General features: G+C 38.6%; 1 protein-coding gene across 3 annotated transcripts in view; it reads left to right on the top strand.

The window, feature by feature from the left end:
• Gabrb3 (gamma-aminobutyric acid type A receptor subunit beta3) overlaps positions 1-21030 on the top strand; it is a 396285-nt gene that overhangs the window by 165707 nt on the left and 209548 nt on the right. Inside the window, exons 1-3 of one of the 3 annotated variants that reach the window (XM_005316894.4) lie at positions 11807-11950; positions 12839-12930; positions 13152-13219. In XM_005316894.4, the coding sequence (XP_005316951.2) occupies positions 11811-11950; positions 12839-12930; positions 13152-13219 (300 nt within the window). In that variant the 5' untranslated portion in view covers positions 11807-11810. Of the gene's footprint in view, positions 1-11806; positions 11951-12516; positions 12710-12838; positions 12931-13151; positions 13220-21030 lie in introns of those variants that run through there. The other 2 variants (XM_005316896.4, XM_021728975.3) reach the window with 2 other exon arrangements.

Genomic DNA, 21030 nt, shown 5'->3' with positions numbered 1-21030 from the left:
GTATGGAGATTCCTTGGAAATCTGGGAATGGAACCAACATTTGACCCAGCTATCCCTCTCCTCCGTCTATACCCAAAAGACTTAAAAAGAACAAACTATAGGGACACAGCCACATCAATGTTTATAGCAGCAGAATTCACAATAGCTAAACTATGGAGCCAACCTATATGCCCTTCAGTAGATGAATGGATAAAAAAATGTAGCATATATACACAATGAAATATTACTCAGCAATAAAAGAGAATAAAATCATGGCATTTGCAGGTAAATGGATGGCATTGGAGAAGATAATGCTAAGTGGATTTAGCCAATTCCCCCACAAAACAAAACAAAACAAAACAAATGCAAAATGTTTTCTCTGATATAAGGATGGTGACTCATAGTGAGGTAGGAAGGGGGAGCTTGGGAGGTATAGATGAATTTTAGATAGGGTAGAGGGGTGGGAGGAAAAGAGAGGGGGCAGGGGATTAGCAAGGTGGTGGAATGTGGTAGACATCATCATTCAAAGTCCACATATGAAGACATGAATTGGGTGTCAACATATTTTATATACAACCAGAAAAGTTGTGCTGTATATCTGTAATAAGAATTGTAATGCATTCAGCTGTCATTTATTTTTTTAAATCAATTTTAAAAAAAAGAATCAAAACTGGTAAAACAAAAAATGTAAAAAGTGTTATAATTTAGCAGTAAGTATTATCAACGAAATTATTTCACAATTAAAAAAATGTCCTAGGGATGCAAAGAGATAGGAAAATAGTAGAATAACCTTGAATTTTGCATGAAAAAAAAAAGTGAGAATGAACTAAATAAAAATTGAGAAAACATGGGCTGGGGATGTGGCTCAAGTGGTAGTGTGCTCGCCTGGCATGCGTGCGGTCCGGGTTCGATCCTCAGCACCACATACAAACAAAGATGTTGTATCCGCCGAAAACTAAAAAATAAATATTAAAAAAATTCTCTCTCTCTCCCTCTCTCTCTCTCTCTCTCACTCTCTCTTTAAAAAAATGAGAAAACAATTCATTTAAATATTTGAAAATACCATTAATATCTTTAAATTCTCATATTAGAAAAGAAGATTTAAAATCATTAGTCTAAATTTCCATCGTAAGCTAGAAAAGGAACAACAAAGGAAACCCAAGGTAAGCAGAGTAAAGGAAACGAAGATAAGAGCAGAAATCAATAAGATACAAGGTAGATAAGTGATAGAGGAAATCAATAAAACTAAAAGTAGATTATTTGAGAAAAATCAATAAAATAGAAAAACCTCTAGCTATATTTATAACAAAAAAGACACAAAAATCCAACATAAGTAAAAAAAAAAAAAGGGAACATAACTACCTATATTATAAACCTGAAAATTCTAGTTAAGGAATGTTTTGCATATTTTAATTTTTTTTAGTATTTTTATTAATAAATTGAAAACTCAGACAAAATGGAAAAACTTCCTCCAATACATAAATTAATAAAGCTGCCATGAGAAGAAGTAGATTTCTAAATAGGCTATGCCTCCTAAAGATATGGTACTTTTTACCAAAATATAGAAGCCCAGAGGACTTTATCACTGATTTTGGAAGATGTTTAGAAGTATAACAATCCTTCAAAAAAAGAAAAAAAAATCCTTCTGTGCTTGACCTGGTGGTGCAAACCTGTAATCCAAGCAAATCTGGAGGCTGAGGCAGGAAGATCTCAAGTTCAAGGTCAGCTTTGGCAATTTAGCAAGACCCTGTTTCAAAAAACAAAACAAAACAAAAAGTCTTGAGGATGTAACTCAGTCATTGAGCATGCTCTGGTTCAACCTCCAGTACCAAAAATACAATAAGAAATAAACATCTTTCAAAAATTAGAGGAGGAACAAGCACATATGGAACTTCACTTTAGGATATGAACATTGGACTGATACAAAAGCCAGACAAGAAAAAGAAATTATACACTGAAATGTTCATGAGCACAGACACAAAACTTTTTAACATAAATATTAGAAAAGTGAATGGATCAGTATGTAAAAACTATTAGTAATATGACTAAGTAGTGTTTATCCTAGGAACAAAGAGATTGCTTGACATTTGAAAATCGATGTAATTTTTCATGTTTAGAGAATAAAAGAAAATACACATATACACACAGGCACGCGCACACACACACAGTAAAATATAACACTGTTATTGATAAAATCTTTCCAGAAAACTAGGATGAGAGGGAGATTCCTTAATGTGATAAAAGGCACCTGCAGAAAATTTCTTTTGCTTTTTTTTTTTGTGTGTGTGGATATGTAAGTATTCAGCCCTTGTATGTACTATGGACTCAACCAATTGTGGATTGAATATATCTTTTAAGGTTTCCTTCTTTACTGAACACAGGCAGACTTTTTTCTTATTATTTTCTACACAATAGAGTACAGCAACTATTTATAAAACATTTACATTGTTTTAGATATTATGAATAATCTAGAACTGTTTTAAAATGTATAAAAGTTTGTGTTTGCATTTAGGCAAATACACACCCATTTCAATTCAAGGAACTTGAGCATCTTCAGGTTTTTGGAACCAAACTTTCACAGACACAAATAATAACTGCACACACACACACACACATTAATATTTATTTAAATATTGTAAAAATCATCAGTTCACACTGATGCTTTCTATTGTAATCTCACATCACATGGGTTATTGTCTTTCATAGTTTCATCTCCCATCATCAACAGATAGAAATCTGGTTTCTATGATCCTTAATATATTTATTTGATCAATTCTTTGCTATGTAGTCAATCTTGCTCCTTCCACCTGTGAAAATTCTCCCCTCCTTGCTCAAGTTCGAATTCCCTATTTTGAGCCATACCAATATTATTGATGCCATTCTTACTTTGCTTGGGCTGTTTTTCTGTCAGATTACCCAGCCACATGGATGCCTACCTTATCCTCTCATCTTGCACATGTCAATCCTTGGGATATCTTCCTAATACTGCCTGTATTCTAATCTCTTATTCCAGGTTGAGGCACCCTGTGTGGATGTTTTTCCCATCCTGCTCTGGCTTAAACCCTCACATGGTCAGTTTCCGTGTGTGGAAACTTTCTTTACCCTCTGAAACTCTGACTTCTAGACCCGATTAACCCTCCATGTGCTGACTTCATCATTTTCCTTTGGCTGTGATTTCAAACTCAGTCTTATTGTCGATACCCATGCTAGGCTCACAATCTCCTTCTTACTTCCTTTGTTTTGACTGTGTTATAGTTTAGAACTGAAATATCCTTCAAAGGCATAAGTATTGCAGGCTTGGTCCCCAATGCAGGTTCTGTTTAGAGGAGAGACTATTGGATAGTGAGACCTCTAATCTTATAAGTGGGCTAATTCATTGGTAGGTTTATAAGTAAACCTACTAATGTGTGTGTGTGTGTGTGTGTGTGTGTGTGTCTGCAGTTATTATTAATTATATGTCTGCAGTTGGATGAATTATTGAGAATTGGTGGGAACTATAGGAGGTATGGCCTTGTTGGAGGAAGAAGGACACTGGAGGTATGCCCAGGAAGGATATATACTGTCCCCATCCCCTTTCTTATTCTCTCCCTCTCTCTGGTTACTGGCCACAATGAGGTAAGCAGCTCTATTTCACCATTATTTCCTCACCATCATGTTCTGCTTTACTACACGTCCACAGTGATGGGCCAAGTGGTCAAGGACTAAAACCTCAACTCAAGGCACAGGGGCCATAGAATGTTTTAAACAGATCTTAATGGATTATTTTGAGGGAAGCACAGAGACCAGAAGATTGATAGGAATGCACACAGTATTGACTGTGCACATGAGGTTTCAGATGGAAATGAGAACTCTGATGAGAATTCATTCACACTACATTGTGGCAAAGAACTCATCTATATTTTGTCCAGGTTCTGAGACTTTATGAGAAGCTGAGTTTAAAGGTGATGGACAAATTAATGGACAGAGTAAATTTTAAGACAGCACATCATTTAAGCTGTGGCATAAGCATTATATTTTTCCAGAAAAGATAGAAAAGGAAGGAATAAAACTATCTATATTCACACACCAGACAGAATATCTCTTAGATACAGTACTAATGAATCTACTAATTCTATTAAAATAATGAGTACATTGAGTAAAGTTGTAGGATGTAATGACATACAAAAGCTAATCATATTGCCTTATGCTAGAACCAGCAAATGGAAATTGAAAATTACTATGGGAATAAATTTTATGAATCAAATGTAGGACTTCTACCCGGGTATTTTTGTCATTTTTTTTCATTGATATGACCAAAAAACCTGAGAAACATAGACAAGGAATAGAATATTTAGGCTCACGCTTTCAGAGGTTCAGTTGATAGTCTACTGACTCCATACATCATAACAGAAGTGTGTGGCAGAGGAATGCAACTCATGACATGGCCACTTGGGAGTAGAAAGAGCTCTACTCATCAGGAGCAAAATATAAACCCCACAAGTACACTCCCAGTGACCTACCTCCTCCATTCACACCCTATCTACCTGTAGTTATCACTCCAGTTAATCTGGGTCAGTAGATTAATTCCCCGATTAGATTACAACTTTCATAATGTGATAATTTCACCTCTAAATGTTGTTGCTTTGTCTCACACATTAACTTTTGGGGGACACTTTATATCAAAATTGTAGCATTCTGTCACTGCCCCCCCCCAAAATTCACATTTATGCATACGTTCATGCCCATCCCACAATGCAAAATACATTTTGTTCTTTTCCAGGAGTGCCCAGAGCCTTAAAGAATTCTAGCACTACCCAGAAGCCCAAGTCCAAATATTCCTGAGACTCAAGGCAAACCCTCAGCATAAGCCCCTGTAAAAATCAAAAGCAAGTTACATATATCTAATGCATAATGTCACAGAGCAAACACAGAAAGAAACATAGAGCATAGAAAGAAGGAATGGAATAAAAACAAGGCTGAAATCCAACTGGGCAATCTAGTCCTGTGTCTAGCATCTGGGGCATTCAGCACTCTGGTGTTCTCTCCAAAATGTTTGCATAACTCCACCCTTATGACTTTGCTGGTTGCAGTCCACATGGCCTCTCTCTTGGCTTGTCTCTGCTTAATTCCTGCAGGATTTGGCAGTCAATCCTTCGTTACTGGCATCACTTAATTTTAGGGGTCTCAATAGCAACTTCAGCTTTCTTTTCACATCTTCATGCATCATTATTTAAGGGGAAGCCCACAGGGACTCTGCTCCTGCTTCACTTTGCCCGGCTTCTCAGGCCTTCCTTTGAAATATCAGTGGAAGCCTTCACAATCCCTTAACTCCAGCATCTTGCATTCCAGCAGAACCAGCACCACGGGACTGATGTCAAGGTCTTCCACCATCTTGAATAGTAACCAAGCTTCTTGGGATCATGGCTGTATCAGCCTCTGAGCTCCTGGATGTCTGAGCCTATGATGTCTTCTCAAAGACATTTTCACTCTTATACCCTTGAGCCTGGGGTGGGTGTGATCTTGCCAATTCCTGAGATATTCTCAAGTCATCTTTCTTATTGTTTCTGAATAAAGCACTTAGCATCTCTTTAGTGGCCACAGTTTCATTAATAAACACACTTTCCTTAACTCATAGTTTTATGGCCAAAATTCAAGTTTTTCCAATCTTTCTGCTCTTCTCTCTGTTTCTGATTATCACAGCAAACTTGGCTGAAAGTCAGCATCACTTGAATGCTATGCTGCCTTGAAATTTCTTCCACCAGTTAATTAGTACATCAGCTTTAAATTCAGTCTCACGGAAAGTTTCAGCACACCCGCAAAAGGTAGACCACCTTTTTTTGCCAGAATGTAACATCAATGGCCTCTAGACAAATTTCCAATAGAGTCCTCCTTCTCCTCCAAAGCCTCACATGTCCAGTCTTTATTTTTACACAATCCTATTAGCAATCTGGTCTTCTGATCTCCCACTGAAACCATCCACTAAGATCCACTTAACTTATTCTAACATTTTTTCCAGGCCAAGTTGTTTATAACAACACTACATTTCTGTTACCAATTTTTGTTTTAGTCATATTTTTATCACTGTGACAAAACAACAACAACAACAAAACACCTGACAAGAACAACATATTTTGGCTCACAGTTTCAGAGATTCAATTTATCATTAGCCAACGCCATAGCTCTTTGACCCAGGTAAGGCAGAACATCATGACAGAAGGGCATGGGAGAAGAAAACACTCCAAACATGGCCACTGAGAAGCAGTGAGAGCTCTGTTCACCAGGAACAAAATATACACACCAAAGGTACAAAAATTGACCTACCTCCTTCAGCCACACCCTATCTGCCTAAAGTTACCATACAGTTAATCCATATCAGTGGATTAACGCATTTATTAGGTTACAACTCTCATAATCTGATCATTTCATCTCTGAGTGTTTATGCATTGTCTCACACATGAGCTTTTGGGTGACACTTCATATCTAAATCATAACACAGAAAACAATAAAATATTTCTAAAAGAGTATAGATGATGTAAGTGAATAAAGAGATATAGACTTCATAAATTGGAAGTCTCAATATCATCCCTCGTCTTCAAATTAATGTAATCTATGTAATATAAATCCCATTATGCTTGTTCATACAAATTGAAAAGACTATTCTAAAATGTGTGTAAAAAACATAAAGACATTAAAAAGACAAAACAATTTTAAAGAATAAGAGCACAATTGGATGAGCTATGCTATGTAATTTCAATACTTACAACCACATTAATTAAAACTGTATGGATTAGTGTGAGGACATACATATAAATCTAATGGAACCGTATAAATAAAATAGAGTAAAAATTCACCTACACATATAAAATTAATGAATTTAATAAAAATATAAGGGTGACTCAGTGGGGGTATTATGGTTCAGATATGGGATATCCCCCAAAAGGTCCTGTGTTAATGCAGAAATTTTGAATGTGAAACGATTGAATTGTAAGAGTTTTAACCTAGTTAGCCTGTCCTAGCTTGAATCCTAGGTTGGTAATTGTAGGCAGGTGAGACATGGCTGGAAGATGTAGGCGGCGGTATGCCCTGCAGGGTTTGCCTTTCCTGGGGTCCTTTCCCTTGACTTTCTCTGCTTCCTGGCCTCCATCAGCTGGGTAGATTTCCTCCTGAAGGCCCTTCTGTCACACTGTTCTGCCTCACCTTGAGCCCTGAGCAATGGGGTCAGCAATCATGGACTAAATACCATAAGCCACAGTAAACTTTCCCTTCTCTATGTTGTTCTTTTCAGGTATTTCAGTGACAGTGATGGAAAAGCTGATTAACACAGGGCTAAAGAATAATGTGTTTCCAACAAGTTATGTGGAAACAATTGGATATCCACACGGAAGAAGAGAACCTTGACCACTGTCATATCATTAAAAATAATTCTACAACATATCACAGATCTAAATATAAATGCTGGCTTTTAAAATAAAACATAAAGAATATCTTAACTTTGGATTAGGCAAAATTTTAAAAGGTAGAATACCAACAGTCTAAATCATAAAATAAAAAGAATGATAAATTAAACTTCATCTAAATTAAATTTTTATTTTCTTTGAAATACACTAGTTAAAAATGGAACAGGGAGGCCACAGCCTGAGAGAAAATGTTCATATCATATATATCTGACAAAGGACTTGTATTCAGAATATACTAAGAATTCTTCTAGTTCTATAAAAAAGATAATGCAATTAAAACATACGGAAAATCTATTTTTTAAAAGAGAAGGTATGGATGACCAATATGCAAATGAAATGTTCGTGTTTAGGTACTTACTTTCCATTAGTGAAAAGTACATTACACATACAATGGCCTGTCACTTATTAGGGTGATAGAGAAGGTATGACTTAGACAATTCTTTGTGCATTGTTGGCAAAATGTAAAGTCCTTCCATTTCTTTGAAATATTTTGGCAGTTCCTTATAAAGCTAAACATGCACTTAACTATGTTTCACTCTATTCCTAGGTATTAATCCAAGAGGAATAAAACTGTATGTCATTACAATGACCTGTATATAACTCTATTAATAATCATTAAGACTTGAAAGTTCCATCAACAGATAAATAAATAAACAAGTTGTGAAATTGTCATATCTGGAATACTATTCAGCAATAAAAAAGAACAAACTATGGAACTGTAGCAACATAGGTAAATCTTAGAAACACACTAAATTAATGAAATCAGGCATAATATTGCAAATACTTCATAATTCTACTTATAAAGAATATTTAGTCCAAGGAGAGGCTTAAAATCTATAATGAGAGAGCTTATGTAGAACTGAAAGTGGCTTGCAGATTAAAGTTTACATGGGAACTTTGGAGATGATAAAAATGTTCACCACTTCATGCATTTGTGAAGATATATCTAACTTACATGTAATATTTTTCAAAATGTTATACCTCAAGTTGAAGAACTTTTTTTTCAGTACTGAGAATTGAGCCCATGACCTCACTCAGGCAAGCACTCTACCCTTTTATTTTATTTTCAGACAGAACCTCTTTAAGTTGCCAGGTTAGTTTTAACCTTGAGGTTCCCCTGTCTGATCTTCTGGTGTAGCCAACATATTGGGTGTTGCCACTATGACTAACTTGAATAATTTTTAAAAGAGCTTTAAAATATATAGCTAAAAACTTTCATACTATTGATAAAAAGGTTAACTCTATATAATTATGAGGCAAATACGACAACTTAAAAAGTTTGGTTCAAGGCCTTTGGGTCATCCAAAAACTCACAAGCATAGCCTAGGTAAAGTTGATTATGTGTTAACTCCCAGTTATGTGCTTCTTTCTTCCTTTCTATCTTAAGAGACGATGCGCTAATTTGTTTTGTTACTATTACAAAACACCCAAGAATGAATATTTTATAAAGAAAAGAGGCTTATTTAGTTCACAGTTTTTGAGTTTCAAGGGCATGGCACTGTCACTTGCACAGATCTTATGAAGGCCTGTGGTGGATAGCATTGCAATGGTGGGGACATATGTGAGAGGAAGAAATCATATTGACAAATAGAAAGCCAGAATGAGGGGAGGTGGCAGGCTCACTCTTTTCTTTATCTTCTCTTTCCTCTTTTCTCTCTTTCCTTTTTTTGGGGGCGGGGGGGGGTGTTGGTGCTGGGGTGAAACCCAGGGTGTTGCATGTTGTACATGCCGGGCAAGTGTTCTACCACTGAGCTCTATCCCCAGGCCCTTAGGCTACTCTTTAGTAACAACTCTTTCCAGAAAACAAACCAGGTCCCATGAGAATTATATTAATTCCTTATGAGATTGATGCATTAATAACCTAAATACTTCCCATTAGTCCCTACCTCTTAAAAGTTCTGTGATCTCCCAACTCTGCTACAATGAGGACCAAGATAACTCATGAGCTCTTTGAGGAGCAAACTACATCAAAGGCATAGAAGCTCAAAATGATTCTTGTAGCTGGTTTAATATCATTTCATTACAAACAAAATGGCATTTACTTTCTTTTCTTTTACCATGAATATTTACTCATTTTGGGCACCTAGAGTCTTTTTTTCTTTCAGTGAAAAATAAATGATAATAAGAATTTGATTATGTTTCCTGCTGAATTGGCTAATACAAAATCACCACCTCATTAAGTTATGGAAATATTCTTGATTTCAGTAACCCTGGTAAGAGAGCCGAAGAATGTGGGTGCTTGGTGTTCAGTGCTCAGTAACCTCCCAGATAACTGTTTATGTGCAGGGAGCTGACCCTGAAGTGGGTGCTGAGGACTTGCACATCTGGTCTTTATTGTGGGTGTATGCACAAATCAGGCAGTGAGTGTACTGAGGAGGTATGTGCCACTATGTGAAGGCCTTAGAGCCTTGTGCATCTGGATCATACCTGTATACACTAACAAGTTTTTTTTTCTTTTGCTTTCTTATTTAAAAAATTGTTTTCTAAGTGATATTTTCATGACTTACCAGTTGATTCTTAACTTAGCTTGGGTTTCCTAGAAGACATATCTTAAGACAAAATGTAAGTGGTGTGCCTTACTAATGAAAACAGGAGTGAAGATAAAAGGGATGGAGGAATAGAAAGAGGGAACAGTGAAACATGTGTCATAAAGCAGGCCAATGCTGAGTATGAAGCACAACTGGTGGATCTATCTCACAAGATCAAATTTGAGAGACCAACAACTACTGTCTCTCAGGACATTTCTTAGAAGACAATAAAGGGGAAGCTTTTATCCACTGACTCCTATCTTCCATCAGACAAAGGTCCACACTATGAGGTTCTAACTTGCTTGGAATTTTAGATTATACAAAAATAGGTACTGAACAGGTCCTGTGCCATCTTAGATCTCTTTATAAGTTAAGAGGGTGGAAGGTGGGAAATGACGGCAAGCAATAGGGACATGAGATGAGCCATGAAGGCTTGTTTCCATTTAAAACTGATCAGAGCTCCTGCAGAACTGGGTGCTGAGGCAGCAACAGGGGTGAAAAATAAAGTCAAGAACCAGAGAGAAGGAGAGAGACACAGAGATCCAAACCAATAAGATCCAACGTAGTGCACAGCTGGATAATAATAACACTTGTAGTGTGTTTTTGCAAGTCTTAGAGCATATAAATCAGCAATGAGGGGGACAATTCTTTCTGTTATTGGGTTTTATTCAAACACCTTATTTGCATTGTTTACCTTTGGTAGTTATGATCCCCAGCAGGGTGCTTTTATAGAAGAAGTGTGTGCAAACAAGAGAAATAGATTAAATCATGAATATAGGGGTGTGTGTGTGTGTGTGTGTGTGTGTGTGTGTGTGTTAGCAGTGTTATCATTTTGCAGATGATTTCATTGCACTTAAAAGGACACAGAATATGAAGCAGTTGTGAATAGACTTTTCCAGAAAATAATTAGGGAGCTATATTTATCTCTAAATCTTCCAGGTACTGCAGCCGCATTTGCCATTCCAAAAATAAAAATGCTAATTTTTAGAAAAGGCAAAGATATTTAAAATTAATGAACAGAAACATTACAACTTGAGAATGAAGGTTTAGATTTAGATATTTACCTATATAAAGCCACCATGATAGAAAAAAAGCATTACAGAAAACATTTGTCTATACTGGAAAGTAGTTGTGTATTATTAACTATTCATTAAGTCCTGGAATGGCCTGAAGAAGTCTATAGAATCCAACATTGAGCTTGATCTGTGGGTTTTGTTGGCTGACCACAGATGGATTGAGTAATCATCTTCCTCAATATTAGTAGTCTGGGGTACAGGGAAATTGTATTGAGAATCATCACTAAAGAAAAATAAACAATCCGTGGCCATGGGTGAGCACCCCTTAGGCACACAGTGGTGGTACACGGGGAAGGTTGGAAACTGGTGTACACCAGTTTGTTTCTTGGCCACTGTACCAGAGGTTTTTTGTTTGTTTGTTTGTTTTGTCTTGTTTTTGTTTTTAATGAGAGCTAAAGGATGGAGGCCTATCATAGGGAAAAGGAGGATTCTGGACTTATATTAAGAACCACGGACAGCTCCTGGCTGCTGCAGAAAAGGCACATTATCTTCCCATTCCTGACGTAGTCCAGAGTCTCCAAGTCTGATTTGGATTCCAGTTTACTGACATAAAAGATGAATATTCAACATTCTCTTTACCATTCATTTAATTGCATTTATATGAGCAGGAAGAACTCAGGGATCTCTTGAATTGTCCAGGGGTGAGGTTGAAAGGATAGTTAAGGAACCAATTTTTTAACATGGTTATATTTTATAAATAAATAATTGGGCCGCCATGCAAGGGGCTGGAAGATCAGGCGGGAAAGCCCGGGGGTGGGGGTAGGGGCGGGGATCCCCACGTCGTCGTTTGAATGCTGAGTGACTGTTGGGAAGAGCGGATCCCACCCAGGTTAGGCCACAGGAGCAGCGCCATGTGCTCTGGGCTCCTGGCCCTCCTGCTGCCAATTTGGCTTTCCTGGACCTTGGAGACCCAAGGCTCTGAGCCCCGCAGGTGAGGCGGGGGCTTCCCGGGGTTCCGCAGCCTCCCTCCGGACGCAGTATCGCGTAGATCCGCAGCCGGAGGCGCAGTATGGCACCCCTGGCTCCAAGCTGTACTGAAACTGATTGGGGGTCGGGTTGAGAGGCTCGGAATGGGGTTTGAAGGATGCGGGTAGCCTCTCCCTAGCTGCCGATGCTCGCGCGGCGGTAGCTGCGGGTCCCCTCCCTCGCCCTGCCGCAAGGAGCCCAGAGGAGCTGGCTTGGTGGCCGATTCCCGGCCCCGCCTGGCGCCGCGCAGCCGCGGCTTCGGCCCGCAGTGTCCCGCCGGGCTGGCCGCTACACCCTATAGTCTCTGCGCTCCGAGTCCTGCGTGGCGGCTGCCGAGGTGGGAGAGGGCGCCTAGGGTCGGGGCCGCCGGGCAGCAGTGAGCGCGGGGGAGGGCCAGGAGCTTGGCGCGGCCAGCTCCGCCTCCGACTCGTCCTGCCTCCTCCCCCTCCCTTCGCTCCCGCGCCTGCTGCTCCTCCCCTCCCCGCGCCCGCTCCTCCCCCTCCTCTACTCCCCTTCCCCCTCCGCCCTCCTCCGCTCCCGGCCAGCGCGGCGGCGGCGGCGGCGGCAGCAGCAGGAGCAGCCCCGGCTGCGGGTCGCGACGGCGGCGGGGCGCCCCCTCCCCCGTGCCGGGGCGCGGCGGAGGGATGTGGGGCTTTGCGGGAGGAAGGCTTTTCGGCATCTTCTCGGCCCCAGTGCTGGTGGCTGTGGTTTGCTGCGCCCAGAGGTAGGGTCGCGGGCGGGTTGACGGGAAGCGGGCCGGGCGGCGGGCAGGGCGCACGGTGTGCGCGCCGGGCGCTGGCGAGTGAGCCACCGCCTGACCCTGCTTTCTGTGCCTCCCTCCTTTTCCCCCCAGCGTGAACGATCCCGGGAACATGTCCTTTGTGAAGGAGACGGTGGACAAGCTGTTGAAAGGCTACGACATTCGCCTAAGACCCGACTTTGGGGGTAAGTGGGATGCGCGCTGTTGTTGCGGGAAGCGCAACCCACCGCGTTGGCGGCCTGGGTAGAAGAGAGAGGCGGGGGCTGCATCCGCTAAGCTGCAGCGGAGTGGGGAGGGGTGGGTTGTATTTCATCTGCGCCCCCTCCCGGGATAGTCCCCCATTCTCAGAGCCGCCCGCACCCCTTACCGGAGCCTGGCTGATCACCGTGTGGTGCGCTTCCCGCAGGTCCCCCAGTCTGCGTGGGGATGAACATCGACATCGCCAGCATCGACATGGTTTCTGAAGTCAACATGGTGAGTGCCTGCCCTTCCCAAGGCTGTCTCTGAGGTCCTACCCTGCTGTCTGGGCCCACTGGCATCCACAGTGCTGGGCCAGAGGCCTCCGGAACCCGGCGGAGTTTCCTGGGCCCGGGAAGGGAGCCGCGCTCCTGGGAGCGGGCCTTTTGCTAACCCGGCTTCCTCCACATGCTGAGTGTGTATGGGGGTGTTGCAGGCGTTGGAACCTTGCGGAGGGCGCACCCTGCCTGCAGAAGGGGTCCCGGGCTGGCCTAGAGCCCTGCTCTCACAGCCGCCCTCGTGCTCAGAGCTCCTCCAGCGGGCTGTCACCTGGTCGCTAGGCTTGCCTAGTGCCGTCTAGCCTCCTTAGCAACAGGCGCTGGGGAACCGGGGAGTGAGGGGAGATGTGGGGGTGGCTCGTATATTCTAGGTAAGAGGTACTTAAGGTTTCCTTTGTTGTCATTTGGCAAGAAATACTGGTAGCTTGAGAGGAGGGGGGGGGAGGTGTGTGGAGGGGTGGCTTGTGTATACTAGGTGTGACTCAGGTCAGTTCATTGGTCTCAGCTTCTTTCCTAAGTTAGGCAGGCTTCTGAATCCTGAGAACCTTGCCTTCAGCTCTGCCGGTCGCTGTCCAGGGTGCTGACGGAGCCCTGCCTACCCAGAGAAGTAAAGGGCCCGAGCTGCAGGCCTTCTCTAGAAAGGGGCAGCTCTGCCAGGAGAGTCCAAGGCTAGTGTTCTGTGTGTCACTTAGGGCTTATGTGAATGCTGGCAGGATTCATTATTCTGACCTGTGAAAAGCAGAGGTCAGTATTCTGAGGTGCAGAGAGTGTGTCAGAGACTTTTGCCCACAAAGCTTTTTAGGGCACCAGGGAATGATGAGATAAATGACCCCTTTCATTTGTTACTTGAGCTGAAATGAGATTTGAAAACAGGTTTGATTTTTGTGCTGAGTGGAACTTTAGAAATCCTAAGAATAAGCATTTGGAGAAAAAAAATGGAAGAAACCATTGACAACTTTTCTTTTGAACATACAACACTGAGAATATGAGGCATGGTTTTAGAGAATATGAGGCATAGGTTTCTCAACTCTGATGTACGTCAATATCACTTGGGGGCAAACTTGTTTTTAAATGCATGCTCTCTGTTTCTTCACTCCAAGGGATTATGATCTAGCTGGGCCAAAGTGGAGTTTTCAGGTCCCAGCATTTAAAACTGGTGCTTTAGATTATTTTGAAGCTGGTATTTCATGCACAGAATTTTGAGAAATATTGCAATAAGTTATAAAAATATGAACGCATTAAAATAAACTAAAGGTGTTATTTTATATGGACTTTAATGAAATGTATTTTAAAATATACACAACTGAGGATTTCACAGGATGAAGTTTTTGACTACATTAAAATATTTTCATCACATTTTCACTTTTAATCTGAATTTGAAACAAAATATAGTGTGAGGGGCTTGGAATGTAGCTCCGTCGCAGAGCACTTGCCTAGTATGAACAAGGTCCTGAGTTCCATCTCCAGCATTGAAAAAAAGAAAAAAGAAAAAGTTTGTTTTGTAAAGTATACCACTTAGGACATTTATATATGAAGGCAGTATAAGTATTAGCAAAACACATGGAAAGAATGTTGCTAACTTTCATTAAAATTTAACATTATGTATATTTCACTCATTGATAATTTTATGAAAATAATTCTGCTCAAAAGACATGCTTTATTATCCTAAGGGAACAAATTTTTTATATTTAAGATTCAGTCTCTTAAAACTGGTTTTCTTAATTAGGGACATCAAATTCTCTAGAGAAGAAAATTTAACACAATAGTTAATGGATATTTACTGGATTTTTCTATCAAAAATTATTATATTGAATGTGATGGAAGAGAAAACGTATTGAGTGACTCTTTAAGAACCCTATACAATATTAAAACAACCAGAAGAATATCGGGAATATATTATTGCAGACCATTACACATTCTGTGTTACTTTTAAACTTAGATATCTATTTGCTCTGGTATTGTGCTGATAGTTGATACATTTAAAAACTTTATTATTTTTGCCTTAATTTATGTTCCATGAATCAATGTGTTCCGATTTTCTATGGGCTCAATAATTTAAAGACAAATTGAACATATAGGCCATGATACTGAATAGTCTTTAAGTATATATCCTATAGCAATCACAATGCATAGCATAGCTGTGGTATTCTTGCATTCATTTTTTTCTCTTGCATTCTCATGGTAGTATTCTTTTTTCTGTCTCTGTAAACATAAAATAATTGTAGACAAAAATTGAGGATTAATGGGATTGGATACTGTAGGCTTTTGGAAAGATGTGACTGAAAGCCATTTGAAATGTGTTCTTCCTACAAGAAGCAGATTAATCAAGACCAAGCTGTAGAAAATTCTGATTTTCCTTAATATATTTGTGTCTGATAATGGCTGTTATTTAACCTATTATTACAGGAACTTCAAAGGTAGCAATTGTTGAGTGTTACTTTGGGAGTCACATTTTATAGGGAAAGGACAGAATATTTGAGTGTAAGATTAGAACTACCACTCAATCACAGTTCTTTGAAAACAAATTGTTTTATTAGGTTTTATAATTACACTAGTCATTACAAAAATTGTTATAAGTATGGATAAAGAAATGGTCACTAAATAAGATATGATTTTCCTTTAAGGGTTTTGTAACAGAAGTAGGATATGAGAAATCCCATTCTATTAGAAGAACAGATGAAAGTAGCGCGCGCGAGAGAGAGAGAGAAAGAGAGAGAGAGAGAGAGAGAGAGAGAGAGAGAGAGAGAGAGAGAGAGAGAGAAAGAGGGAACTTGGAGGAGAGAAGTCTTGGGAGAAGTTATTTTGATGTAGAAATCTTTATGAAACAAAGTATATTTAAATTGGATGAGGGAGATGAATAGCATTCTGAGATTGTCATAGGAGGAGGAAAGAAAACGGTAAAGATATAGATGGATGAATGGGCAGGATCAAACTCTGAATGGGATAATTAAGAGAAGCAATGGGGAAAATACGACAGACCTATGTACACCTGAGCCTTTCTCCATGATGCAAAAGAATTCAGGTGATAATTTTTGGAAAATAAGAAGAATACAAATGGTAAACTTTCTTAAGCAGTGATTGATAGAATTTGGGACGTGCTTTTTAAGATGAATGTTTTGGCCAACATGTAAATTTAGACAGAGGAGTAACAATGGCAAAATTTTTAAAAAAATATGGATAAATGATCATGGAAGTGATACTGGGGATCAAATTGAGAGCCTCCTGCCTTCTAGGCAAGTGCTGTACCATTGAGTGACATCTCCAAACCCCATAAATAATTTTTTGAGAATCCTTTATAATGAAATTTTTAAAAATTCACAGGTTTCAAATAAAGAAACTGAAAAGCATGTGTATTTCAAACAGGAGAAATATGCATAAGCTTGTTCTTGAGATTTTGGGGGGTGACTGCAAAGAAGGACAACAAATTTTGCACAGTAGTAATAGTGCTGCTTTTTTCTTTAAATAACTATAATATGCATTCTTTCTAGTAGTGCCTGCAGATGATGCCTCTCATCTTAAATAACAAATAGGTAAATTATATATGTGCATATTCATCATTCATTTGGTATTTTGTAAAAACAATGTAAGAATGGATTTGAATATTTTAGTATACAGCATTGGTTTTGCCATAGCTTGTTTCGTGGATAGTGGACGTATTTCACATTTCCATGTTTTCCCAAATCTTACAATTCTCCTTTTCATGCTCTTCTTTTTAATTAGCTGACCTAACAATGATCAAAAACCATTTTGTTTTACATAACCTATCTTGTTTCTCTTAGTGAGTGCCTATTTGAAAATTTCTGGTAATCTTTTAAAATTATGCATGGTTATATAATTATTGAGATTTAGACCATAGATTTTAAGTGAAATTGTGTATGTGCAAGTACATTGTCTCCTGAAAATTACTGTATATTCCTGTTGTAATTTTGATGCTTAGCAGTTGTCCTAGTGTATAAGAAACACGTGTTGGATATACAGATGGAAAGATGAACCAGTGTATGAAGATTATTGAAAAATATAGGATACATAAGGAAATATTGAAAAACAAAACAGAAAAACTTAAACATGATATTTTAAAATGAATTCTTTGTTATTTATTAGAATGAATCATTGATTTGTTAATTCAGAGCAGAAGCTACATGTACTTACTTTTTGCTTCATTAAGTATAAAGCATTGGGGACATAAAACTAGATTTAAACTCTAGTAATATTAATTCTAATTTCTATGATTTAACTAGCACTTTGTTATTACTTATATTTAATTACTCCATTAAAATTTACTCAATTCTAATGAAAATGTAACTACAGGATTATTTTTTCCTGATTTCATGCACATAAATTATAAATTGCCATCCATTTTTTAAAATTAGCATTCCTTTAAGCAACAACTAATGTGTATGTTTAGTTATTATGAGCTGTATTCGTCTATTATGCTAGTTCTATTGTATTCATTTTTCACTTGTTGCATATTCTTCTCATAAAATCCACATTTTTATGTGAGGTGTGAAAAAAGTGGCACATAAGAGCATAGTTTTAGCACATTTTTGAAATGTTACTTTTTGAAAATAACTTTGGAGTACATCATTGAATAGATACGGTCTACTCATGTACAAAATCGTATACACCTGGGCCGGTGTATGCATTTATGCTGTCATTTTATGTCTTTGTCCTTTTTTGAAGGGAGGAAAACTCAGAGAGTGGTTCTTGACTACAGTAAGCTAGGATCAGAGATTTGGAGAATTCATCTTTTAGGCATTTTTTTTTTTTACTAAATTTGCATGAATGAACCTCTCCTTTCCCAGTTCAAAATCTAGAGGTTTCTTTGCCATTGGTGAATGCGCGAATGAGAGCCCATCCTGTCCAGCACCTACCCAGGTTCTCAGGCAGGAGGTGCTGAATCTCAGCACCAGGTGGTGTACTTAAGAAAATAGTCCAGGACTAGAATTATGGGTTCTGTTTCCAAGTCTATGGCAATGTTTAGCCTTAGGCAGGTAACTTAATCATCAGTAATTCCACTGCAGGCTCCCAATCACTCATGGCATGTGTGCAGATATTAAAGCCCTACCACAAAGGGATTAGCTCTACAGAGAAAATCACAGTAAAGACAGCAACAGGATCCTACTTTAGAAAGTCTTCCTTCACTGATTTCTTCCATAGAGATATGGACATTTTCAGAGTTTGCATATGAATTGTTATTAGCAATTTAAAAGAAGGAAATGTGCTTATCCTTTTATTATAAAGCAAGCTGGGGGATGACTCAGCAGAAAGGAAGAACATTTTGCTGACCCAGTTGGGGGTTGGAAAACTGCTTACATGGAAGGTGCTCCTGGGGTAAGGTCCATAGTGTGTGTGTGGTGTTTGGTTCCAGGTTGCTGCATTTGGGAGGTAAGGTTGTTTATTGAGGACATTACTTTACACTGGCAGTATGTTTCATGCATAAGTTATGATCATACATCAATGCTGGGGCACTGATAAGAAAGCATATAATGAACTTTAGAGATGGATGACAACAATACCTTACATAATATGCTCTTTATGAAGAGAGGTTTGTGTTTAATATTAGAAAGAATGGTATAGAGAGCCCAAAGCAAATGCTTTTTGTATTTCCCCTAAGGGAGGTTGTAAAGCTTATGTTGTTACATCTCTTAAAAAAATGAATCTTACACTTTATTGCCCCGTTGCAGATGCCCTCTTTCTTGAGTCTGTGTGGGGCTCAGCTCAGGATTCTTATGTGTTGCACATAGAAGACACTCAGGAAGTTTTTAGTTTGAATTGATGGTGCAAATCTGCTTATTTACATGTAGTTAAAGAACAGTTAAATCTGATAGCAGATTCAGTTTCTTTTGAGAAATTAGGACCAACTTCTGCTTTCAACTCCAATGTTTGGTCTTTCAACTCCAATGTTGTTTAGACAAAAATACAATAATGGTAAATAAGTTAGAAAAATAACTGTGCTTCTTGGGCTACTTGACAAAGGAAGGCAGCTTATTAATTTGGTGCTTGTTTAAATGAAAAATGGCATAGGTGATAATAAAGAGAGTTGTGTTCTTTTCATTAAATGTGTGTGTATAGAAACCAAAGAAATGCAAAGGTTAAGATGGCAAGTGTAGAATACTGCTGGTTGTCTATCTTGGAATTAATAGCTCAAATTTAGGACAGTAGACCTCATGATATTCATACAGCAAGATGGATTCAATACTTCATTTTCCAGCCTATTATCTGTGATATAGCTCTCCTTCCATAGGTAAGGGAACACTTTTATTAAAAGTGTGGCTCTGTGTCTTAGAGTGCATACTGATTTTTGCATTTTGAAGAGTACCAAACATTTTGAGTAAATAAATGAAGCCAACCAAGCATTTGAAATCTTTTAAATTATTTTATAATACACATTGAAGTGTAACTTAGTGAGTTGGTAACTGGACGTTTTGCACACTGTTTAATAATTTTTAACATGCTGCAGGTATTATGTCATATTTGATTATCAAGCCTGATGATCCAGCTGGTTAAGTAGGCAATACAGGTATTAACCACATCTCCATTTTTCAGATGAGAAAAGAGGCTCAGGAATAGCGCAGATATTCTCACTCTCATTAAGTGGCACAGATGTGATATTTTCATCACATCATCTTGCTAGCAGATGACAGAGATGCTCTCTCAGGGTTTCAAGGGATTTTATCTTGGTCTATGACTTTCATACTACCTAAATTAGATCCCTCTTTTCTACTTCCCCATGAACCTTATTCTTTCCTTATAACATTTATTGCAGTTGTAAATATTATTTGGGTGGATGTATTTGCTCAATCTTTCCATTTCTTTCCTCATTAGACCAAAAGGTGTAAGAGGCAGGGCTGTGTCTATGAGCAGTACTCACATAATGCCTCTTATTGATAGGTACCTATTAGATTTTTGTAGAGAAAGAATATGAATGAAGAGTAAATGAATAAACATAAATGCATGAATAGATATATAATTTTACAGTGAAATATTTTCACAACTAAGAATTTGGACTAAAGACTGAGTCTTACACTCTAAATATGATGTATTCAATTTTACTTCAGGAGACTTAATTCAAACAGAATTTGAATAATTGTACCCACTATCATACCTTTAACTCTATAATATTCAGTAGCTGTGTCCTTCTTCACTGGAGAGTTTTATTCTGATTTTAAAGCAGGAAAAAGAGTAAAATATTGCAGTGGTCCTATAAAATTTTGCTGATGTAAGGGTTGGTGTGGATATTCTAAACATCAACCACTGGTACTTTTTTTTAATTCAGAATTTTGTGTCTACTTGAAAAACATATGTGGGTTGAGCCTTTCTATATTATAGGGAAGTTCTTATTGCTCTTTTCATAAGAGTTCACTGGGTTCTGTGTTTCCTTTCCATTGTCCCATAAGCAATACAGTGGAGCTATGGTATTTTTCAATTGTTTGCTAGTTTTACAGTGTTTTATCTCTGGGCCATTTATCCTAGCCATATAAGAATATTCTATATGAATATAAGAATATTCTCTAACTGCAAAATTTGGAAAAATAGGAATATGATAGATCTTATGTATTGGTGATTTGTTCTGTGCCATCATCCAGGACAGAGTTAGCCTGTGATCTGTTTGGCTTGAGGACAGAGATTTCCCTTATATCTTGGGTTTCAGGAGACCATATTAAATAGAATCCATTGTAAGTATTAAATGCTGTTTTTCTCTCTCTGTCTTTTTTTTTTTTTTTTGTGGTACTGAGGACTGAGTCTCATGTGTGGCAGGCAAGCACTTTA

The sequence above is a fragment of the Ictidomys tridecemlineatus genome, chromosome 5 (assembly GCF_052094955.1).
Source record: "Ictidomys tridecemlineatus isolate mIctTri1 chromosome 5, mIctTri1.hap1, whole genome shotgun sequence".
NCBI lineage: Eukaryota > Metazoa > Chordata > Mammalia > Rodentia > Sciuridae > Ictidomys > Ictidomys tridecemlineatus.
This window is presented reverse-complemented; position numbering and strand designations above follow the sequence as displayed.